General features: G+C 30.0%; 1 protein-coding gene across 2 annotated transcripts in view; it reads left to right on the plus strand.

Annotated features, from left to right (window-relative positions):
- The window catches only part of LOC127281318 (protein artichoke-like), a 69,283-nt gene extending 43,008 nt beyond the window's left edge, over positions 1-26,275 (plus strand). The window contains exons 1-6 of one of the 2 annotated variants that reach the window (XM_051304987.1): positions 2,071-2,373; positions 2,639-2,686; positions 17,863-18,212; positions 18,348-21,443; positions 22,332-22,669; positions 24,420-26,275. In XM_051304987.1, coding sequence (XP_051160944.1) covers positions 17,921-18,212; positions 18,348-21,443; positions 22,332-22,669; positions 24,420-24,995 — 4,302 coding nt within the window. In that variant the 5' untranslated portion in view covers positions 2,071-2,373; positions 2,639-2,686; positions 17,863-17,920 and the 3' untranslated portion in view covers positions 24,996-26,275. Of the gene's footprint in view, positions 1-2,070; positions 2,374-2,638; positions 2,687-17,862; positions 18,213-18,347; positions 21,444-22,331; positions 22,670-24,419 lie in introns of those variants that run through there. The other variant, XM_051304978.1, reaches the window with a different exon arrangement.
- The last annotated feature ends 230 nt before the right edge of the window (positions 26,276-26,505 follow it).

Here is a 26,505-nt window from a genome sequence, read left to right on the forward strand (position 1 = left end):
TTATCCGAAGTACTTTATATTTCCATTTTTAAAAACTTTGAGAAAGAAAAATGAAAATTGTATTTTACTATATAGATAACACAAAAGAGCTAAAGCTTTGAGAACAGTTCTTTTCTTTGCTAAAGTATGAAAGTGGCATTTAATTGCCGTTGGTTGCACTTTTTATCATCATGGTTATTGAATAAGGACCTTTTTAGGAGCAAGTACTCTAAATTCAACGAGAGTGTCTTATTGAAGATCCACTTCTGAGAAATCGGTAATGTAGTACACGATGTCTGGAAGCAAGGGTCTTGTGTAAATAGATGAAAGCCATATAACGTTGGCTCCGATGTCCTTTATGTGTTCCAATTTAGTTGAGATTCCATTAAAGGTCCCCCAATATCAGCTCCATTACTGTCCTTAAAACTTTGAGCAAACACAATTCCATCACTACCAATCATCAGTTTGACACTTGGCAGTGTTGTGCACGACAATTTTAATTGCGAATTTATTCATTAAAATATCTTTTCAAATTTTAATCAATATTAACATTTGAGAATCATGAATTTCGATGTAAAAAATACAATTATAAATTTATTACAAAACTCCCACTATGAGAAAGTATTTACTCGGCAAGTTTTGTCTGACCGAAAGTGACTTTTACTACTAATAGTGGAATTGTAGGGATTTGTTTTGTCTGGCTAATGGACGCTATTACTACTGATAATTCGATAATCCTACTGATACCAGAAGTAAAATTCGAAATATTACTACTAACTAAAAAAACAAAACTAATTGTAAATAAAATTACTATGTAATTTGAATATGAGATAAAATTTCAAATAGAAAGTAAGATATTAGTTTAATTAAAATTTTTATAAATGTATATATGTGAAAAAAATTTGCCAACAAAAAAAGAAAGTACGCTATTGTAACTTAAATCGAAAACATTCTCTTATATTCACTTTTTCCCTTTTTTTTGCCCTCGTGTTGTAATGTGTGTCATAATTCTTCACTGCATTCCATTCAGAGTTCTGGTTCTTTTTCTATTTCTGTACTTCACATGACATCCATTTACAATGATCTCAATTTTATTATAGTTCTTGCAAGGACTTTCATGTTGGTATTCTTTCCTCTTACTTTTATCCTTTTTCAGCTTTTGCATTTTACATGTGAGAAGTTCATTCAAAGTCTTTTTTTAAAATTTCCAGATTCTCGTTTTTCCTTCTTCTTCTTCTTCTTCTTCTTGAATAATTTGCTCATTTTCTTCTATCCAATATAGACAGTAAATTATAATTTTTATTTTAATAATAATAATAATAATAATATCTTTTAATTAAAATGAGATATTTTTTTCATTTTCTATTTCAATTCAATTGTTTTTAATTTGTTGAAATACACGGGACTTATAGTATCATATAGATGTGATATAAACAAACTCTCAGAAAAGTTCACTGTTGTAGGAAATTAACTTTGTCAGCTTTTCTTACGACATATTGCCTGTCTTTCGTTTTCCTTCTCGTCTTTTGCCAGAGTCTTGTGAAACTTAGTAAAAGAGTGTAGTTTCAACAAATTAAAGCAGAAAAAGATTCTTTGTTTCGATCTTTTTCGTTACAACATTCTCTATTGTCTATGTAGGTATCTAATACGTATATATATATCATTTAATTAGGCTATTTTATTTATATTCAAATAAATATTCATTAGTCGACAATATAACCAAGTGTCGACGTTTTCTCTTATTTCAGAAAGTTCCAATGAATATTTCCACTTGAAATATGAAAACCCTTTCTCTATATAAATGAACTGTTCATACTATAAAGCCAGAGACTTAATTCCCAAAAGAGTAGAGTATTCAAATTTTCATTATTTCTGAGATCCAGTGAAACTTTTAAGTTTTAACAAATTGAAAATACACTCAATACAGTGATAATATTCTTTAAAAAGTAAAATATTAATTTCTAAGAGTTCACAGTTGTACATTGAATTCTTTTTTTTCAGCACATTTACTAAATCTCATAATCCTGTAAAATTAACTACATTCTTTAAAAAAAAGTAACTGCTTTTATTCATAATTCTTTACGGTTCATTTTTGAATGTCGTGTTGTTTTTTTAACTCAACGTGTCGTCATATGTTATCCGGTCAAAGTGAGAAAACGGTGGAAAAAGGACATGCAGGACAAAAGAGGATGAAAAGATTTTATCTGCGGTGTAGAGCTTTGTTTGAGAAACCGTTTCGTCGAGGGAAAGAAGGAAACGTTATGGCTGCAATTCTCTGTCAGTGAGATAAAGGCTAGCGCGTAGTATATACCCGGGCAGCTTTAATGCGACTTGAGCAAAGCAACAAGATAACTAATGCACTGCGAATGAAATATGGAAAGTGAATTATTAAAAGTAAGATATCTGGCACAAGAAGTGCACGATAATAACTTTTTTAAACTCTTCGTTCTTTATTCATTTTAATTCCAAAATTACGGCAAAAGATAATTCCTTTCTCACTTTTATATGAATATAGAACATACCGTATATCCATTTAAGTATATATATATATATATGTAATACTCTATAAAATAGTGTTAATAGAATCCAGATTCAATAATTTACGAAAATGTCCCTCATAAAATTAATAATATATAGAAATAATATATTTTTGTTTCAGATTATCTTAGGATACTGGAAGGATGAATTTTATAATCTAAAAACCAAAGTAAGTACTAAAAATATTCTATTCTCAATAAATTCATTGAGCCCATTAATTCATAAAACTAGATGTATTTTTACTCATTTAACAATAATGTCCTAATTGAGCGCAAAATCAAGCAAGTTTTCTATGTTTAAAATTTAAACACAATTCTCTAAACTAGGAAAACGATAATCTAAATTTAAAAAGATAATATTGGCCCCTTTAGAAGAATATAATTTATTCTTACAGTTACAAGAAAAAAAGTTAAATCAGATTTAATAAATTTATGTATTAAATTAAATTATAATATTATATCTGCAAGAATAAAATGTGCATTAAATTTTTTAAATTGAAGCAAATATTTTATTCTTGCATATAGAATACTGTTTTTCTTGGTGTAAATAAAATTATATTTATAATAATACACATTTTATAATAGTTAGAAAATTTTAATATGATTAATGTAGTTTTCAAGCAAGTAAGTGTGTGTGAAAAGTTAATCTACGTCAAGTGAAATACGATTGCATGATTCCTCAAAAGGGAAGTAATCAAACTTCACTTAACAAATGACCTAATCTCAGTTTCATTGAAAATGTGAGTAAGTAGCCTAGTAATATACATATATATGTATATATACATATAACATCTCTTAATTTCACGTAAATGAACTTAGAAACAATGCAATGCTATACGTAATTCCTTTATGTTGAAATTGTTGTCGGAAACTGCAAGTACTTTTAGTCAGACACTAGCTTTGTTGCATTCCGGCTAAACTGCTCGTCATAAATTTTAAAGTTTGCATCCTTCAAGTGAAAATTATCTAAATATCAGGCTAATGAAATTCCTAAAAGTATACGTTTCAAAGAATTTTGATTAATTTGTGACTCTAAATTATTCAGTTCATAATTCATATGCGAGGAATTTGGAAAACTTTCTGTCAAACGTTAATTTTATACATAGTTACCAACTCAAGAAAGATATAATCCTACCTTCACCCTCCTTAGGTCAATCATGCACTTGTTTTAAAAATATATTACAATTGACAAAACGATCTATAAAATGGATAAAGATTAAATTCCATAAAATTTATTAATTTGAAGCAATTAATAAACATTGATTGGAATACAATATATTGTAAATACTTAATTGGAAATTATTGAAGAAAATTTATGAATATCTCTCTAATAATCTAATTATTAACAGAAAATTGCAAATACCTAATTGTTGGAAAATAAAAATTCGATACAAATTTATCTAATGAAAATGTTCGTGGAATATTTTTAAATAATTTAAATGTTAAATTACCAAAAAGCATGAAAGTATCAACATATAAATTTTTAATTTCCTATTTACAAAGTCATAAAAATGTATATGAATTTATTTACATTTTGCAAAAGGAATGCGTGAGGATAAAAAAAGGATAAAAGACTACATTTTTTCTTGATTTAACGACAGCTGAGTTAAAATTAAAGAGCGTATATAGCGTTAATAAAAAAAGATAAGTCTTTCAGAATGTAAAAACCGCTACTCTAATTTAAATATACTCGTAATTTATAAAAAATTACCTCCAAGAAAATAGGGAAAAAGCTTCTTAAGCTTGTTTTTAAAAATTCGCCACAGTGTGACTTACGCAAGCTGGATGACCCGACCTTAAGCTTATGTTTTTAAAAGAAAGTTCTCAAGATTATGTTTCTTAAAAAATTTTTTTTAAATAAATCAACAAAGTAAAAAACAAATATAACTTTTTCTTCTATTTTATAATAGAATTTCTATAAAATTTGAAAATATTTTTTATAAGGGAAAAAGTGAGTTACATTTGTAATTAAAATATTTAGTAGAAATAATCTCGGCCCTAATGACGTGGCATACTTAAGGACATAACAGCACAAAGCGCAACCGACCAGCTATAATTAAAACGCACCACTGAGTGTAGTACTTTAGTACACGCACTTGGAAGCTTGGGGTGTGGTTACAGTTCCAACACACTCGTTATTTCTTTTCTTCGTATGTATACATGCATATTTTAAATTCTCTAATTATATGCGTATTCATACTCTCTGGAAAAGTATTCAAACTGCCAACGTAATTTTATGCAAACCTCATATACAAATACCATTGGTGTCTGAAAGTTAAAGAATTTACTTTGTAAATATCCACCTATACACTAAAGCAGGAAATTACTTGTATACATTTACCATACTCAATTTTTTTTAACTATCTTTCCTATTGTTATGAAATTCAATTGAAAATAACTCTCTTTTTCATAATAGCTCACTATTTTAACGTCATAATTTATATTTTCTTTTTCCAGGAAAATTTAAATACTTGGTAATTTGTAACACAATATTTTTTGTATTTTTAATAATTTCTACCTTACTTTGAATTTTGATTATTTGCAAAGAGACAGCAATTTTTTCCAAGACGGGACAAAACTTTATCTACAATTTTATTATTTTTTATCATTTTAATATAAAAACATTAAAAAATAACAAAAACCTTAAAAAAAACTAAATAAATCAGAATGAAAGTTTAAAAAATTAATACAGTGAAAACAAATTTTTCATTTAATTTGAATTTCAATTGACTAGAAATGCTAATTTATTTCGTAATTATGTATTCTACTTTTAACTTGAAAAAAAATGTAAGAATATCGACGTGAATTTTGAAAGATAAATGAAAACACTGTCTAGTCTTTGAAGGCATGAACGGGAGCTGCGAAAGCTGCTGATATGCAAAGTAAAGTGATTCACAAAGTTCAAAACAACTAAGTAAAACTTGACAGTAACAATTTGTGCAGTCACTCATAAGTTTCACAGTGGAAATTTATCCTTTCTTGTTTCCTATATCTAAATTCAATTCATTAAAATGATTATACTTAATGAATTTATATCTAAAAAAAAACTATTTTAACGATTCAAGAATTTTACAATAATTTCAAGTTTCCTTGTTTTCATCAAAGTTGTGAGTGATAATAAAAATTAAAAAATGAACATAAAACTCTTGACTAAAGATATCTGACTAGAACAAAAGCAAGCTAAACAATAAAAAAAACAAAAGCCTTTTATAAAATTCAACATAAGAGGATGAAGCTAATAAAAGTTAATTAATATTTTAAAGCTCGAAATATTCTTAATGTACATTTTATAAACGACTGAAATTAGCTTCGACGGCCTCGCACTTTAAGTGGTTAATATAAGCTTGCCAGCTTCAACCATTTTAATTAAAAATTTATCTTCTCGCAAAATGCAACAAAATATGGTTGAATTTTTACGCCATAATACCATAAGTATTCTTAGCATAAAGTTCATTTAGTGTACAATTTATATTGATCTCTAATGGTAGTTCACATTACAGCCAATATTAAAGTATACAATTTACCATCTACTAATAATTTTCTAACAATTAATTTTATTAAAAACACAACTTTTCTGAAGGTCTCGTCATTTACCAGTAGTAAAAGTCAATTTTAGTAGTAGAAAATTCAAAAACATTACTTTTACTAAAGTACTTTAAATTAGAGAAAATATTCCTTTATTGAGGGTTTTAAAAAAAATATAATGAAAAAAAGAGTATTGAAACAAAAAAGAATGTATGTATATAAAAATAGGGTATATAAGTTCTATTCTGAAAAGAAATACGAGCCCTGATTACTTTCAACTTTTGGCCCCCCTCCCCTACTTGCTATTCTATTCAACAACTCTTTAAAGTAGAAGCTCGTGATTAATTAAACTTTCCTGATCGCAAAAGTCCCCAAGCTTGTTGCGGGGTTTATTTTCTATGAGGTAACGTGGTAAATGCATATGTGTGCTCTGGTCCGTAACACGTTAGTAGCATTAACGATGCACACTCAACTCAGGTGGTGCATGACTCGACATTGCCATAAAAAATATAATTTAAAATACATCATGGAATTACGCAACTGCGTACTTGAAGTCACTTTTTTCTAAAAACAAAAAAAGTTGTTTACGTTTCCAGAGATATTTGAAATACCTACACCAAATTTTATTATTCCAACAATTTTAATAATAATTAAAATTGAGCAAATACGTTTTACCTAAATATATAAAAGAGTATTTAAAAGAAACTTGTAAAAAATGCCTTTGAAAACTTTCATATTTTTACATTTCACGATCTAATTAGAAAGGTTATTTTTCATTCGTTATTTATTCCATAAATGAGTAAACACAACGTCCAATGATAATATAGAAATTTTTGGTGTGAGATGCTTTTCACGAGCAGAACTAATCCCAGTAACTGTCACTTTAAGACGTTTCAGTGGGTGCCAAAGTGTAATTCAAGAAAGAGGGGAATAAGATTCAATTCCAACCGAATAACGGTATGACTTTCCTGGGTCATATTTGACAGAAGCTATGTGGTTGTAAAATAGCAATAAAGCATCTCCTTCCATTGTTTTACAGCTGCAGTGTGTGCAAGTGGATCTAACTCAGAAACTCTCATACGTGCGATAAATTCCATGAGATCATTCGCTTAAAAGCATTTCGCTAAGTTACTAACTCTAACTGTTCTCTGCTTTTCTATTCTTTCAATTTTTCAGATTGCTACAAACTCCAATTTCACTTTATACGATACGATATTTTCAATGAATCTCTAGAAAAAAATCTCTAAAAAAAAATTTTTTTTCTTGGAGGAAAGCATAAAATTATGTAATTAAGCCTTAGAAAACCTTTTCTAATTTAAAAATCACATTGTTCCATGAAAGTGAAAAGAAAACTCTTTAGAAATATTCTCATTTAAAAGTGTATTGAATATGTAAAACTTTTTAATTAATAATATTCTTCTATGCCACTGAAAGAAAATACGTTACCTAAACTTTATTAATTTCTTGAAAGAGACTTTGTGACGAATGCAATAAATTTTCACAAGTGTACACTGTGGAAAAAATTTAGCATCTCAATTTTTGATCTACCTCGCCTTAAGACTCATGAATATTCTCTAAAAATGATGAATCTGAATTTTCAGTGATTCGAAATTCAAAAGATCGAATTTCTCTATTTAATCAAAATTTATAAAGTTGAATATATTTTTATCGATGAATGCAAATATGATATCAAAAATAAAAATACATCCATTTTGAAATAACATTAATTTTTTTACTTATCAATTTCTGAAACCGTATTTTTCACGTTGCATTTCAATAAAAGGGTTAACGTATTCATTCTTCAAACGCGCACAAAAAGAAAAAAAATGCTCAGCTTTTAGTTAAATGGAAGGCTTAGCATTGCTAACGAAAAATGGGTTTGCTAACAAACATAATAAATACAAAAAAAACCTTCTCCCTCTTACACCTACGTATCCAGCGGGGGATAGAATCCGGAAAGCAATTCATTAATTAAATACTTGCAGTTCGTATCGCGTCCGGGTGAATGGAACATTTTTTCACGATGATAGTGAACGTTTCGCATACAAATTGTTTCCTGTAATACGTGACTCGCATTCAACGTATACTCAAGAATTTTTCTCCAACAAATAACGGAAGCTCATCTGATTAAATAATCCATCTACGTATTTAACACAATGAGGATCAATGTCAATTAACCGTGCATTCAGATACATCACCCTTTGTCCCACCACACACAGAAGATGATTTTAATCTCTAATACCAAACAAAGCATTGTTTATTAAAAAATAAATTATCACAAAAGAAAAAGCCACTAAAATATGTATCTTTACAATTTCCGCGAAAAAAGCGAATGTTATTTATTCTCATGCTCGTAATAAATTTTCACCATCAGAATTGTAAGTTTACCTAGAAATATAAATTTTCTATAATTTCAGAAATACGTGTGTAGGAAAACTGCGCGCATATGTACCAGAAAGCTTTCAGAAATGCTGAATAATTCAATCATCATTCTGTATATATGGTCACCCCCTAATTTGCACAAATGAAAGTAGAAAATTTTAATGCCACCAGAAAGCTTGAAAGATTAATTGAATTTTACAGTGCCGACATGAAATATCGCCCTGCTGACCTTTTATACCGCAAACGAAAACTATATACGACATGAGGGTATTTTCCAAATGTAAGAGTTTCGATCCTCTAACAAATTCTTCCTTTTAAACCCAATCATCTATCTAAAAGTGTTACAAGGGAGTCATTAATATATAAGAGTAGAAAGCTCTTCATACTTCATTTCATAAATTCCCAGATCCCAAAGGATATCGCATTTGAGCGAATTGTTCCCTTTCATGATATTAAATTTTCTTAACTCTGTAGACATCTTTATTTAATTTACAATTTAATTTTATAAATTTCGTTTCAATTAAATTTATCTACAGAATATGGAACTCAATAAATCTGTGAGATAAAGAAAATAAAAAAAGATTTTATAAAATCTCGATTCTTTTTTCATTCCTGACAAATTATGTTCAATTTTATATTCAGTAATTTGAACTTTGATATTTAATAATAGTTTTAAATTGCTTTCAGACAATGAATAAATTATTTCATTAGTTACATTAAAATATTGTAAATAAAAATTTAAAAATATCGCTGTATTAATTATTTAATTAATATTATAAAGCTTGTTGTTTTCAGAATTCGTAATTTAATAAATTTTCCTGATAGGACAGAAATACATTTCACGAAGCGACTTATCAAACAGTCAAATATGCCAATCATAACAGAGAGTGAAATAGAGTCGGAAATTGATCGGTTGTTGTGAATAAATGACCCCGTTTACCAAAGAGCTATATATATTATATATATATATATATATGTTCGGTAATCGAGAAAAATGGTAAATCTGAAAAAAGCTCTCGCTCGTTATTGGTATGAAAATAAAAAAAAGACCCGAGGGCATCATCAAGCTCGATTGGTACCAAATCGAGTCGAAGATTGGTTATTTTAGTATGAGGTGCATCGCGAACAAGGACAATCAGTCGACAAAACCATGATGCAACTGTCGTTTTCCAAACGGAGCTCCCGGGACACATTTTATATATATATATATATATATCGATGAAAAAGTAATCCTCCCCTCCTCCTGCCCTACAACGAGAATCCTCTACATTTGAGATTTGAGTTGCGATAATAGACCTTAGCATTAATGGACGTAACGCTGCTGCAGGTGCTTATCTCACGCGGAACAACTCTCCAGCTTTTTCAACTTCCTGTTTAAAAGAAAAAAAAAACTTTCCAAACGAACCACGCTGATATGAAAACATCACCTTTAGGTTCGTGAACTAGTGCTGGGAAGTTTATGAGCCACTTCAATCTCACACAGGAGGAACAACCTAAAACCTCTACATATAGCGGTGTACCTACTAATATAAAAACCTAAAAAAAATATTCATATTTTTTTGTCCCAAGAAATGTTCGAAAAAAATCCTAATATAACACACGGAGAGAAGAGATTTAGTCTATTCTACTAAACACGTTTAGTCCAGATTCTACTAAACAGCGTAGTCAGAGGGACTACTATAGTTCTGTCACACAAAAAAATTTACCGACAGAATAAAAATGCACGAATCTGATTGGTTGTCCACAATTAACCAGATTGCGGACAACCAATCAGATTTCTACATTTCGTTTCTGTCGGTAAATTTTTTTCTATCGATAATCGTGTAAATTTTTTTACTAAACAGTATCGTTCATTTAACTGAATGTTTAGTCCGTCCAAAATGAACGATACTGTTTAGTAGATCTAACTGAGATAGTAGTAAGATCTACTACGCCCTTCTCTCCGTGCAATTCATACCCTAAATATGCAACCTTTTTCTTCGCTGTTAATGATTTTTGTAAGGAAAATATATTAAACACCTAATAAACTACCTAAAAGTGGTGAAAATAAAGAGAAAAATGTTTGTTCGTAAATGTCAAAAAAAAATATATATATATTAAAAAATTTTTACTTAATAGAGAAAGAATTGCTGATTAAAAGAAGAAATTTGCATAAGAATCGGACACTTGTTGAATAACAAAAACTTATGTTGTGCTCTCTTAAGAAAGTAATGAAAGAACTTTGTAATTACTTTTTAATGGGAACAAATTTTACTCTACGAGTTTACAATCTTATCAAACCAAAAACTTTAGAATATAATATTCAGAATATTCGACGTATCTCACTTTTCCGTATATCATGGTTATATAGGAATTATATTCTCTCTCAGTTTATCCGGATAAACGAAAAAATAAATCTCCCGAACACATAGCGCACAGAGGTTTCAGATAGTGTAGAATAGTGGCATTTACTACAATATTGCAATAGTGATAGCAAGAGAATGAAGAAAAAAATATAAAAGAAGAGCGAAATTGGATTAAAGCCACTTTTATGGAAGGACCAAAAAACACTCTGCGATATTGTAAAATTTGTCGCAATTGTTCTATTTTGTTTATTTATTTTTGTTGATACTTTTGAAAAAATTCTGTTCATTCCATAAATGTTACGATTCAACAAAAATAGAAAATATTTTTGCAATTTCTAAATAATGGAAAATATAATCTCATAATGTGAGCATTTCAACGTAGATTATCTTACAACGTTTTGTTTGACTAAAACTGTAACTATTGATAGTAAAAACTACTGTTACCAATTTAAAAGGAATTATATGTGTTTGTCTGACTATTATTGACTTTTACTACTTATGTAAAAATTGCCAACATTTTAAATTTAATCATTTGACTCATTTTGCATTCTGTCTGACTAAAACTGCCTTCCACTACTTGTATCAAATTAAACAAAATTTAAAAAGACTGCTTGAAACTCACTGACAGTAATAATGCAAGAATTTCCCTTTATTAAATTATTAATCTCATTTTAAAACTCTTATACTCTTGTAACAATATATTTAGACTACATAACAAATTTTTTAATACCTTGCAAATTAATAGATCGCGGTTTTTAAAAATGCCAGCACACAAACTTTAAAAATATTTAAATAATCTATAATCTGACAAAATACTTCAACTTGCTTGAATTTGGGTCAACAGTTAACAATTTCTTTCTAAAATTTATAGGAGTAAAAAAATTTCACTTCGAAACAATTTCGAAAGTGAAATATAAAAACAAAATTTTAACAATTTTTTTATTACATTTAAAATTGAAACTCATCCGTCACTTATACTATGCTTTAATAATAATTTTTTAAATTATTTAATGAAAACATTTAATCTGGACATTCGAAAACCCTTGTCGATTATATGCAATAATGTAATTATTAGATATAATATTACTTAATAACATTGTTATCAATATTATTCATCGTTTATAAATAATTGCGTAACTCGGGTAACAACGAAAAATAAAATACAAAGGTCGGCGAAGTGAAATACATTTGAAATCAATTCAGCTGATTTAGTCAGTTACAAATTGTTTGTAATTATGTAACTAAATATTTGTGTAATCATGGTTGTCACTGATTGAAATGCTAGAGAACTAGTTTGATTGTACACTAGCAATATGTGCATGCTCATATATCTGATAAGTTTCCTTTGACGCAAATCTACAAACGTGATAACATCTGGATAGCTCAACTAATTAGTCATAAGACAATAAAGATGCTTTTAATTTTAACAACACTGAAAATTAAATAAATTAAAATACGCAATATATTTTTATCGAAATTATTATCGAACAAGAACTAATTTTATTTGAATAATAATTATATGAGAGAAATTTAATTAATTCTTTCCAACACAATTTGATTAAAGCTTTGACAAAATTTAATGAGTTCAACAATTACAGTTATATACTTTTATATATATTTGCGCTTGAAATTTCAATAAATCGAGAGTAATTGATACATTTCTCAAATAGAGATAAATTTTCTTTTCAATAGAGCGGAAATAAAGGGAAGAAGAGATCGCGAAAATCCACGAAACGAGTAATTCATGAAAATAAATAATTCGTAAAAGTAAATTTTTTCCAATGGAATTGATATACTTTAGCTTTTCAAAACCTTTGTTATCTAGAGGATCATCATTCACCTATACTATTGAAAAGTTTATCGTTTTCTTGATGAAAAAGAGTCAATTATTCTTGACCGCAAAAGAAGTCTTTTTGCCCTGTAACTTTTTTTTGCCATTCATGCAACTTTGAAGCTAATGATTCTGACCCGCGTCTCGTAATGAGATATCCCATAGTATTCTCTAAGGATCGTGTTCCTGTTCCTCTTGTTTCAGACGTCATTTGAAGAAAACGATTTTAGTTCACGTTTACAGGTAAAGATAGCGAGTGAAATTCTCTCTTTCTTTTCTATTTTTCTTTTTCTCTTTCTCTGGTACTATATTTGCTTTCCTTTTGTATATAAGCCACGATCGAAGAAGTTGGCGCTATTACAACGTTCCGAAACTTTCCTATTAGATTACTAACTTCTATACAAGTATTAGGATGACTCGAATGGGTACGGATAACAGAAACATTATCAAATTACTTGAAAAACACGAGACACCCAAAAGAGAGAATAAAAAATTATTTCCTTCTTGTTACATGAAAACATCAAAAATAATTCGACGAACAGGTAAAAAATAAATAACGAAAAAAATTTAAGAACATTATAGAGCGAGAGGACAAAATTGAACTATTCCTGACTTTGTATAAAGGTCACGTGCAGACGTGTTGCAAGAAAATGTAGGTTCGTGGAAATTTATGTCCTCCACATAACCAGAGAGCGATGAAAGGGTTTTCTCATAGTGAAGAAAACCTACTACGACCTCGGGGTAAGGGTCGAAGGGCGACACAACCTTTTAAAGAGATGGACCAATGTTTATCCACGATAAATATTGATGTTGAAACGTTCTCAATTTACCTAGGAACGTTATTTTCACTTTAAATATTTCCTCAACAAAAATCACATTTAAATTTACGAAAATTCATTCTGTTTTATTTTTCACTTGAACAATATTATCTTAACGACAAACTATGTTTATGAACATAAATACCAAGTTTCTAAACCAAGTACGAAGATATTAACATTTAAAAACATTTCTGCAGAATTAGAAATTATGCTACTATATCAAGATTTACGGAATTTTACTCTCTGCCTGACTGTAACTGACTTTTACTACTGAAACTAAAATTAAAAGAATTGTATCTGATGAACATTTTTACTACTTAAACCAGAATCACAAGATTATATAAACTGTTTTCTCTGACTGAAGAGGCCTTTTATTGCTACCCAGATTTACATAATTTAAAACGTTTCGTCTGACTGAAACTGTCTCTTACTACTGATACAGAGTTAAGAGGTCTATCTTCAACTCATTGTAATTAAAGAAAAAATCAAACAATTTGTCTGACCTAATATGTATTTGACTACTGAGAATTTGAAAAGTATAAGAAGATCTGGATTTCCATAAATGTTAATAATTTTTATATCGAAATCAAAGAAACTTGAAACAAAAAGTTAATATTTGAACATACCCTGACAAATATACTTGACATACATTGATAAAATAAAACGAAAGCCTTTTATACACGCATGGACAAACAATTTTAATGTACAATAAACTCGAAGAATATTGTACAATATTCTTTAAGAAATTATGCTTGCAATAAAAATGTTAATTGAAGAATTTAACAACCTTTTAATATTATAAGCATATTCTAGAGATAAAAAGTATGAAAATTTTCATAGGTTTTCACATAATCTAAAAAAGTAAGTAAAAAGTGCATGACGTTAAGTATATGTTACACTTTTCACTACCGAAACCATAATCCCAAGGGAAAGCAAGGGAGTCATTCCGTTAGATTTAAACGACTTTCGAAGGTTCAAAACTCTTATAGTAGATTGGGTCTCTATATAGAGCAACGTGATGTAAGTCGAGTGCCAACTAAAATAAAACTTTAATATCAGTAAATTAAAAAATGTTACTATTATTGCGGTTTACTAAAATGAACTATTCCGTTCAAGTTTGAAAACCTCATTTCACGAAATGTTACACAATTTCACGATTTTATTCAATTTTGTCCCATAATATTATCGCGTTTATTGATTGTGAATTAGTTTTGTTTTAATGCAAGATTTTTTTTTCGTTGATTTTCTTTTCTTTCTTATATTTAAATCATAAATCGTTATTAATCAATTATAAATTGCAAATATAATCTTAAAGATATTTCATTTAAGGTTATATATTCTTAGTCTAATGTAAACTTGAATTCTTTTTAAATTGTGAAAGAAAAGCTAACTTTTCTTTTCCCTAAACCCGATTATAAAATAAAACTTTTCAGACAAACGCGGAAATTAAATTATTCTTTAATATAAAAACTGCACTTTAAACAAAAATACATTATTCAAGGAAAGGAAAATTTTAATTAGTCTTTATGTACACTTCCTTAAAATAAAATCTCAATCCCAATTGCACACTAAGTAATCATTTCCATTTGCCGATTTCATAATTTATTTTTAAATTATAATTAAATTTTATCGTTAATTAAATTAAAATCAACTAGTTGAAATGTATTTATTTCCAAATCAAAAACTGATTATTATATACTATTGTTAATTAATTATTACATACCTTATGAACTGCATTTCAGCATCCGACCTCCATGTACCATTCTCGAACAATGTCTGCCTAAAAACAAAAATAAAAATTTTTAAAAACTTGCAAAACAACTTTGAAAAACAATAAAAATTGACAACAATAATAAATAAAAAAAATATTTACACGAATAAATAATTATGGAATTAATTGACTATTTGAATAACATAAATTTTTTTCAGAGAGCCAGTAAATGTTTTTCCACTAACACATTTTTTTTCTGCAGTATTCTATTATGTAAAGAGAAATTATTTTTTATTGCGGAAAAATCTGTTTTTCACAATTTACGTAACGCGTAATGTTTCCTTTATGACGTGTTATACGAGAAAAATAAGAACGGCAGTGGCGAAAGAAATGAGACGAAAAAGCCATGGGAATTGTGGGGAGGAGGAAAGAAGGAAGGAAAAGTTCAAGTTGTGGAAACTTTACTGGAATTAATTTGCCTGGTGTGCACCCGCGGAGACTTCCTCATCGCCTGGAAAATGACTTCCCAATCCTGGTTTCGCTGCGCGCAAAGTGACTTTCCTCTCAACAAGAGTTTTCAGCTTAGAGAAAATTAGAATGCAAGTGAAGTTTCGATTGTCGAGAGCTAATTGTCAGTCGAAACTTCCGAAAGATTAAACAACACAGCCTTTAAACATTTCAGCAAGTATAACTTGCTCAACAAGTTACACGAGAAAAAAAAATAATTTACTGGCTTATAAATATGCTAAAAAAAATTATTTTGTTTAAAAATATTTTTCTCTTCTTCACTGACAATATGTGTATACTAAACACAAAAAAATTGCTTTGTACCCCATGAGAAAAGTTGTCGACCGACATTTTTACTTTTTTTTTGCCGATGAAAGGAAAATATAGTCGAAGTTCAATATCTTTTAAACGACTTAAACACGAAAAATATGTTTTTCGAGTGATTTACAATAATGTTCGCCTCGCTGAATTCGAATCAAATGATCCTGACGATATAGAAAACGTGAACTAAGGGTTCAAAGAAGCTATATCCTAGCTCGTATTGTCGTAAATCTCTTGTTAACGTTTATTCGATACTGGCGGTATCGACTCTTTTTTCGAATCACAAGCTTTTATGGAGTAAAATTAAATAAAATAAAATTTACTTTCTATACAAAATGAAACCTTACTGGGGATAGAAGTTCTATCAGTGTTTTTATTTATAGATTGAATTCCATCCAAATGTTCCATTACAATTGTTTTATTTTCCATTGATTTAGTATATGTATAGGTATGCCGAACTATAAATTTTTACTGCTTTACAAATTTTTACTCTTTTTTTCAATACACTAAACAATTAATTCTTCAACATTTATTTATAACACAAATATAGTCATTTATTCGGTGATTATTTAAAAGCTCCTATTTTTTAAGTTATTATTCATTCATTGTTTCTATATATTGATCTACATTTACATTTTCAAAAGGTTTATTATTTTCCAAGAATTTAACTAACAATTAAACAAATACAATTGGACAATAAGAGGAAAAAAATGAATAAATTTATTAAATTCAAATAATTGCAAACTCAAAGCAAAGTTATTGTAAAATATGATAAAATCTCAAAGTAAAACAATTTGATTCCCATTCGTAAAATTCCTATTACTAAAATTCACAATGGAAGGAGGGCAAAATCATTTGCATTCGCGTTACGGTTGTCAGACTAAACAAACGAATCCTTTCTAAAGTTATACGACTTATAATTATGGAATATGCAAACATGCTCTGACTATTTTCGAACAGTTTGCATTTTCTTTAAATGGATTTAAACAAATAGAAGAATTCCTTTTTGTCTAAACTGTATATAGATAGATATAATAATTAGTCTGCAGCTTTTAAATTCAACTATATACTATCATCAGTATATACTATAGCTACACACAGCTCAACGATTTAATTCGAACCTGAACTACTAACTGTGGAGGAAATTCAATTTAGCTGCGGTGCTAATGGATCAGAAGGGTCTGACCACCATTATGAAGTTAGGCACTTTACTAAAGACATTAATATTTATTATACTCTTCTTCGTTAATAATGATGGAATGTGTTACACTATTAACTATTCACCGATGTTTATTAATTATTCCCGCGGCCCTTCAAGTCATCCGGAAAATCAAACTAACTTATAGGAGAGATCGTCTCGAAATAGGGAAATTCAAATTTCTCATTTTAATAACTCAACAGCCTGATCTTGTAGAAATTAATTTATTTTCATTAATTAAAGAAGCTCCCATTTTCGAATCTCAATAACTGCACTTTTTACTACAAATAGGGCTATTTATAAAAATTAAGAAATTACTAGAAAAAAATAACCTGAAAAGCCTTGTGGTAAAATGCCCTGCTTTTAGCTTTAAAAAACTTTTAAATAGAATCAATAATAACAAAGTTATAAAGGTACAACCCACATAAAAACGATTTTTTTTCTCTAAAATAAAAATTTAAGGATGTTAGAGGAATTTTATACACACCATTCTTTTTAGTTTTTTTTACTATCTACAACCCATTCTATACACGATAAAAAATTGTTCTACTATTATTTTTTTAAAACTATGATGAAATTGAAAAAAAATATTTGAAAAAGAATATCATGAGTAAAATTTTTGTTTTTTATGAGTGAAAATTATAATTATTTTTTCCAATTATGAACATATGTTGTTTAAATTTTTGGTTGAAAATTTGAACATTACAGATCCCGTAAGCAAGATGTCGAGAAAGATGCTAAACTCACAATCTGAAATTGCGCGATAATGTGGAAGTCGTTACCACGAACTAAACGAAAGTGGCGGGATCCACCGTCAGGTAGAGGATGGGAACGAAACCGCCATCATCGGACAAGTGCTTTTATACTCTACTTGGCATTTCTGGCTGTCTGTATAACGATTCAGGAAACGCAGAGTGCTGAATGCCCTCCTTCCGATTCACTGGCAGGGTGTCCTTGCTACAATTTTCAGGATGGACTGTTTCTCGAGTGTGCTGGTTCGACAGAGGAATCTTTGAGAACTGCATTATCAGGAGTACTTCATACTGGAAAACCGGAGGGTAATATATTTTTTCTTTTTTACTCTGATCTCTTCCTATTTCCTCTCGTCATTATTAATAATGATCTTAAAAAAGATTTTCATAAAATCACATTTCTTAAGAAAAATGTTAAGAAATTTTTTTTCTTTTTTTCAGGTGCCTTAATACAATCATTAAGTGTCTACGAGGTGGATCGAAAGATGCAAGAGTTGAGAGCAGCCGCTTTTCCAACTGGTTCACAAATTCGACATTTGCAAATTTCGCAATCGAACATACGCGAAATAACTCAAGACGCGTTTAAAAGATTAGAATTCAGTTTGGAATCCCTAGCCATAGTTTCCAGTAAACTTCCAAACGTTCCACAGCAAGCACTCGCTCCACTTGTTCGATTGGCTGCTCTAGATCTTGAAGCGAATCTCATTCACGATCTAACCAGCTATATATTTTATGGACTATCTCTTGTCAAACTTAATCTAAAGGGAAATCAAATCACAAAAATTTCCGAATACGCATTCGCAGGACTCGAGGACACTCTCAAGGATCTCGAACTAACGGAGAATAAAATAAAAATCTTTCCAATGACAGCATTAAGACGCCTGGAACATTTAACATCATTGAGACTTGCATGGAATGAGATATCGAAATTGCCCGAGGATGGTTACTCGCGATTGGATAGGCTCAATTTCTTAGACTTAAGTAGTAACAATTTCCAAATTATTCCATTAAACTGCTTTCGATGTTGTCCCTCTCTCAAGACCCTCTCACTCTACTACAATGCTGTCGAATCTGTTGACAAGGATGCATTCATATCATTGAAGGATCTCGAATCAATAGATCTTAGCCACAACAAAGTAGTATTTCTAGATATAGCAACATTTCGTGCCAATCAAAAGTTAAGATCCATTGATCTTAGCCACAATCACATTCACTATATACGTGGCGTTTTCTCGAGATTGCCTGAACTCAAGGAACTCTTTCTAGCTGAAAACAATATCCTCGAAATACCGGCTGAAACCTTCTCTGGCAGTTCCAGTCTCACTGTAATATATCTTCAACAAAATGCCATCAGACGAATCGATGCCAAGGGTCTTGTGACGCTCGATCATTTGGCACAATTGCATCTTAGTGGGAATTACATAGAAAAAGTACCACGTGACTTTCTTCAACATTGCGAAAATTTGTCCACTCTCTCTCTAGATGGTAACAACATCAGAGAATTGGAAGTTGGTACTTTTGCCAAAGCCAATCATCTGAAAGAATTGCGACTTCAGGACAATCAGATAACAGAGGTGAAAAGGGACGTTTTTGCCCCGCTACCCCGTCTTCTTGAATTACATCTTCAAAATAATGCAATCACAGACATGGAAACTGGTGCTCTAAGATCCCTACACAGTTTGCAACATGTGAATCTTCAAGGAAATCTTTTGGCAGTATTAGGCGACGTCTTTCAAATTTCCAACGAAGTCGGACAAAATGGCAATGGTGGAGGCAGTTCTCTGGTTTCGATTCAGCTAGATAATAATGGTCTTGGTGTACTGCACAACGATTCGCTGAGGGGTCAAGCATCGGTGCGTATAATGTGGTTGGGACATAACAGACTAACTCGTCTTCAAGCGCCTTTGTTTCGTGATCTCCTTTTAGTGGAGAGACTCTACCTCACCAACAATTCAATATCTCGCATTGAGGACAACGCCTTCTTACCCATGCAAGCCCTCAAATTCCTAGATCTCAGTATGAACAGATTGAATCACGTAACTGTAAAGACATTCTCCGAGCTTCATGAACTTGAGGAACTCTACTTGGGTGACAATGGACTTCGTCGAATGGATGCATATGCCTTGACAGCACTGAAACGATTGCGAGTTCTCGATCTGTCCAACAATCATCTCAATGTTCTGCACGACAGCATCTTTCAAGAAGGTCTGCCAATTAGAACACTTAGTTTGAAAAATTCATCAGTCAGCATTATCGAAAGAGGCACATTTCGAGGCTTGAATAATCTTTACGAACTAAATTTGGAACACAATCATCTCACTGCCTCGGCGCTTGATCGCCTCGATATACCGGGTTTACGAATCCTCAGAATATCACACAATAATTTCAGTCTAATTGACTGCGATTCCCTCGACGGTCTACCATCTCTACAACATTTAGCCATGGACTCTTGTCAACTTCACCGAATACCACCAGAATTGTTTTCAAAAAACAAAAATTTAGGCAAATTACTGTTGAGCAACAATCTTCTACAATCACTGCCAGCATTTTTATTTCTAGGTCTCGATTCACTCAAGGAAGTGAAATTGGATGGAAATCGATTTCAGGATATCCCTTACGAAGTTTTTATAAATGCTTCAAAAATCGAATTTCTCTCATTAGCCTACAATATTTTACTTCACGTGGACATGTCTCGACTTCAGGGCTTAATGAATCTTCGTGAACTGGATCTTCGAGATAATTATATAATGTCACTATCTGGCTTTGCATCGGTACATCTCTCAAAGCTCTTATCAGTTGACTTGAGCCACAATCATTTGACAGCGTTGCCGGCAAATTTTTTCGTCCATTCAAATCTTTTGCGTAAAGTCGAATTAGCTGCAAACAAATTTCGTCAGATACCAGCAACGGCTTTATCTGCCCAGAACATACCAAGTTTAGGATGGCTGAATGTAACCGCAAATCCTTTAGCAAGAATTCACGAAATCAGTTCAGAAGCGAGGTACCCTGCTTTACAGGAGGTTCACATTTGTGGCACTAATTTAACTATAGTAACTAGTCAAGACTTTGAAGCTTTTCCCGCTCTAATGCATCTCTTTATGGGCAACAACATGATTTCGAGGGTCTCACCGAGTGCCTTTCGTAGCTTGCCAAATTTGTTAACTCTAGACCTAAGTGTCAATGAGTTGGAATCGTTACCACAAGAGAGATTAAAGGGACTGGAGCACTTGAGACTGCTAAATTTAACGCACAATCGCTTAAAGGAATTGGAGGAATTCCCACAGGATCTAAAAGCCCTCCAGGTTTTAGACTTATCCCATAATCAAATCAACGAGGTAAGAAAAGTGACGTTTCAACATTTAGAGAACTTGGCTGAACTTCATCTATATGGAAATTTAATTTCAAAAATATCGTCCGATGCATTTCGACTTTTAAAGAAACTTAGAATTCTTGATCTTAGCAAAAATTATTTGGAAAATTTGCCACTTAATGCTTTTCGACCGTTGGAAACACAAATACGAAGTCTTAGAGCTGAAGGTGAGCATTTTTTTTATTCTATATAGTCAAAATAGTCAAACATTTATTTTATAACTAGAAAAGTTGTATATTGAGGATATTTTTTTCAGTCTACTAATAAAATCCTTTTAATTAGAAAGAAATAATTTAGTGACTTTAATAGAAAAGTTAATATAGGCATGTAAAATTTCACTTGGAAAAATTTGTGTCCAACTGCAGTTTTAATATATTTAAAAAAAAATTTAAATTTAATTACTTCTAACACTTTTCTATTATTAAGAATGATAGTGTCACATTAAGATATTTTCGTTATGAGGCAGGCTTTTAATTATATCTTCTTATCTCAATATTTTTTTACTTTCGTGCGTTTGGTCATTATATCAACAACGCTCTAAATCGAGTTTTACTTCCCCATCAATTTAATTTTCATGAGCAAGTTCTTATAATAAACTTTAAGCTTCTGAATATTAAACTCCAAAGATTAAACAGTATGCACAATCATGACCCTTTCTCTCTAGAAACAGTAATAAATTTGTAGATAAGACCCAGTGGATTGCTATTTACATTACATGGTTACATAAAGGTGTTAAGATTTACAACCTTTCTCAATAAAGAATCATGAAAAGTATAAAAGAAAATCCGTAAAGATGCGGTTTCTTTTATTGAGAGTAAAAGAAAAAGAAAAATAATTTAACAATTTCAGTTATATGAAGCAAATTAATTATTCTATTAAAATTGCAAAGAAAAAAATATTCTCAATTCTTCTTTCTAAATATTTTGTCAAAAAAAAATATTTTTCTTTAAAAAATTCTTTTTGGAAAACTTGGTACATAAGAAATATGTAGGAAAAAAAGAATAAGAATTGTTTGTCAAATAAAAATATATAAAATAATAATTTATTTTCTGTAGAAAATCCCCTTCACTGTAGTTGTGAATCTCAAGAGCTTTGGGAGTGGCTGCGAGACCATAAAAAACTAGTTGGCGGTGGCGTTGGACGTAATAGGGGCAGCGGCGTTGGTGTGAACGACGTGGAAAGTGGACTTTTGAGGTGTGAACAACCACCAGAATTGAGAGGTCTCGTTTTCCTAGACCTTGATCCCCACACCTTCTGTTCTGCCCCCTTGGTCCTTAAACTTGCCATTCAGGACATACAACCATTCTCAGTACTTGTATCATGGCAAAGCAGAAATCACTCTGGTCTCCATGGGTACCAAGTTGCTTATCATGCTCTGGACAACGTTGAGGAGGTAATAAATCCAAAACATTGTTAAAGTCTCCTTTTAACGCGAATAAACGACAGATTGCTCAAAGAATATAAATCCAATTGAAGAAATTTTACAACCCGGACGTTAAACATTCTGAAACTATTTGCCATAAAAAAGTAAACTGCTCCCCCAAGAATTTCTATACATTTAACAAATGTGATAAACAGCAAAAAGCAACTTTCAAAAAAATACAAAACTCCTCCTATCACTTGTTTTAAATATTATTATTTTAGAGACATTTAAGAGAACAAATATATCATTATCTCAAAATGTTTGTTTAAAAGTTACAATAAATAGTTCATGACACATGGATTGTAATCAAATTCTGTGTCTGAATATCAATTCGCATTCTCTACAATATTGCATATATGTATGTATATACATACTCCAGTAAACTTTATACTGGGCGATACTGGCACGTCTAAGTTGTTTAACCTAAATTTAACTATCCGAAATTTCTCGTTATGTATCAATGTTATTAATGCATAATCAAAACATGTCATGCATTATAATCTCATGCTTCTGTTTCAGCTGTAATAATACGTTTGTATTCAAACTTGCTCCGTAATCCATATACCCATTATTACCGCAAATTGCTGTATTTCATTGTTGTAATATTAGTCTCTTTGTACTTTCGAAAATTGGAGAAACTAAAGGACATTGAATTGTCGTGTACAAATCAGTGCAAATATATATATATATATAAAGTTATTTGCTCAGGGGATTATAATTATTGCTTTTCATTTCATAGAAGTATAAAATCTATTGTTTTCACAATTTCCTAAGGTACAATAGTAATGGACAGTAACGTTTTTACACCCTGGTATATTAAACTTTTTAAAATTGTACGTGACAATATTTTCAATTTTATAGAAAAAGTGCTCCAACACTTATCTTTTTATAAATTTAATTATGAATAGTTGTCAATTTTTCTAATTTTCAAAAGATTTCTACTAATGAAATTAATAACAAAATTCCATTAGTAAATTAGGTCCTTAGTAATTTAATCATCAAATGACAATTCTAGTAATTGAACAAGGATATGGAATCATAAATTAAACAGTGAAGAATAATATTTAAACTTGTTACTTTACTGAAATTCAACACACTTTTTAAAATTAAAACTCACTGTCTAAATTTAATTTCTTGCTGTATTAAAAAAATATTTGCAAACCCTCTGAATCTAAATTATAGTTTTAAAAAATAGTTTAAAAAAAATAGTATCACTAGTTTAGAAAAGAAATCGCGTATTTAAAAAAAGAACAAGTTTATTATCTAAAAATGACTACCACCGCTGTTGTTCATAAAATTCATTTTTTAAAATGGACTTTTTTTTAAAGCTTTATTAGTATTTCAATGAAGCATAACCTCAGTATTACACGGTTCTATCTTCATTTTTACAAGCCATTTCTGCCATTATTTCCTGCAGAAAACAAGTGCACTCTTAAAATAAAGATGATGCTCAGTATTATACCAGTACCTACACTAGAAAAGGTATCAAGAAAATATTTACTCCCTTATATTTAAGGTTACATTTTCTTGAATTAAACTTTTCTTTCATTTGAAATTTCAAGGGAATTTTCTATCAAAAATTACTGTCTGTCAAAATAGAATTATCTTTAAAAAACATTAATTAAGAGATGTTTGTCTGACTAAAACTGAAAAACTAAAACTTATATAAGAATTAAAAAAATGAATTTTGAACTGAGACAATTTTTGTTTGTTTGTTTAGGTGAGAGGCAAGATGCTCGATCCCAGTGCGCGTTCAGTAAAACTTTCGAAACTCTCGTCAAATACGAGGTACTTAATTTGTGTTCTGGGTCTTGGCAATTGGTTGCCGGGTGGAAACGAGAAAAATAATGTAATTGGGCAATTTAATGAAAGTAGAGAAGACATTTTCGAGACAACATCTATTCCTGAAATGGTTGATTCCCTAACGAGTCGATGCAGCGAAGTGACAACATTAGAAGCACCTGATGCTGTTGCCAGTAGTGACGAGTCGTCTCTGAGCGATACCGAGGGTGTTAAGAGCATATTAACGAGGCGATTGGGTCTCATCATTGGCTGTTGTATGGGTTTTGTGTTTCTTGTGCTTCTTGTGTCTGTGCTCGGTTATCTTAAGATAAAAAAGCAACGCGAAACTGTGAAAAGGGAAATGCAACCTATACCACCAGAGTATATTTCCTATCGACACTTCAGCATTCAGAGTGGTGAAGCTGGGCACACTGCCAGGGTAACGGCCACAAATCAAGATGGTCAACATTCCACCTTCATGAACAATGTTGGTAACTCGACATTGAACGTCTAGAATTGTTCTTTATGTTTTTTCTTATGAGTGTTCATATAGTGCTCCGCCCAAAAAGACATTGTGACAAAAAGAAAAACTATTTGACACACTATTAACTCAGTTTATTAGGAAGAAATTTCACTGCCAGATGGTCGACCAATTGCCAACTTGCAGCTTGTACATGGTAGATTCCATTTCAAGTTTACAACTTTAATAAAAATTAAAATGGTTCAAACGTTTTTTTCTCTCGTTATACCGAACTTCGTCAATCATATTTGATATTTTATAAAAACTTTAACGATATTATAAATCATGAGATAAAAAAAATTTACACTGTTTCACGTCAACAGCGAAAAAAATTATATTCCAAAATTTAAGAATATACCTATAATCCACACATTTTATTTTTACTTGGAATAATTATAATATGCTTAAAGTAAGAAGCAATTATTCAATTTCTTAAGAATATTATATTACAAAGTGAGAATAAAATTGATATTCTTAAATTTGGAATATCCTTTTTTCTCTTTGTTGAAATCCAATTGATTTTAAGAGGTTCTCGCAATCGAAAATACAAATTATTATAATAGAAAATACTTTTTCTTCAAAATTTGAAAAAAAAAAATTTCCTGTATCTACATTAAATATATTAATCTAATTCCTACCGATTCAACACGAGAAAAAAAACGTTTCTTCTCTTTAAATTTAAAAACATTGAATTAAAATCGCAAAACAAAAACAAGAATGAAATGCGACTCTAAATTTTTGTAAATAGTAAGTGTGAAAAAAATAAAGAGACGAGTGAATTAGTTTAGTCTAGGTTGAAAATTGACAATTTTATAATCGATTTTCTACGAGTCTTGTTTATTTACAATAAACAACAGTGATCAACATGAATTTAAAAAAAAATCCGAAAAATTTTACTATAATGTAAAATCTCTTTTTCAACTATGTTTATATAAAAATGTAAATCATTTGTTAATTTCTCCTTAATAATTATTATTTTCAAATTCTCATGTATATATATATGTAAGTTAAATTAAAAATGTTTAGCATAAAACGATATAAAAATGTTTGAAAAATAAAATTCCTTCAATTTATTTAAAAAGCATGTCCACATTTTTGTGAAGAATTTTATCATTTTGGACATTGTAAGTAATTTCAAAGCAAAAACGAATAATATATCTATATATGTTAAATCCGAATATGAGTTTTTGGTCTTTGCTCAATTTATGTACATATTAATTTTCCTCGTGAATGTACAGATTGTCTATTTAATATAATGAGACAAATATAGTTTACTTAAGTCCAAAGATTTTTAAAAACAGTGTATTGTAATTATTTTAAAACCTAAATAATGAGACATCATCCTTAAGTGTACTTATTTTGTTTTAAAAAAAAATTTCTAGGAAAAAACTTTTATCTCTAGTATAATAAAACTGCTGAAAATCAGAGATTTTTGTATCGATCCTTTGTTAAAAAGTAAAAATACCTCCAAGGCATGGCATTTATCCTACAATTTATTAAAGTT

The sequence above is a fragment of the Leptopilina boulardi genome, unplaced genomic scaffold (genome assembly GCF_019393585.1).
Source record: "Leptopilina boulardi isolate dan_hultmark-lab unplaced genomic scaffold, ZJU_Lbou_2.1 LbouV2_112, whole genome shotgun sequence".
NCBI classification, from domain to species: domain Eukaryota; kingdom Metazoa; phylum Arthropoda; class Insecta; order Hymenoptera; family Figitidae; genus Leptopilina; species Leptopilina boulardi.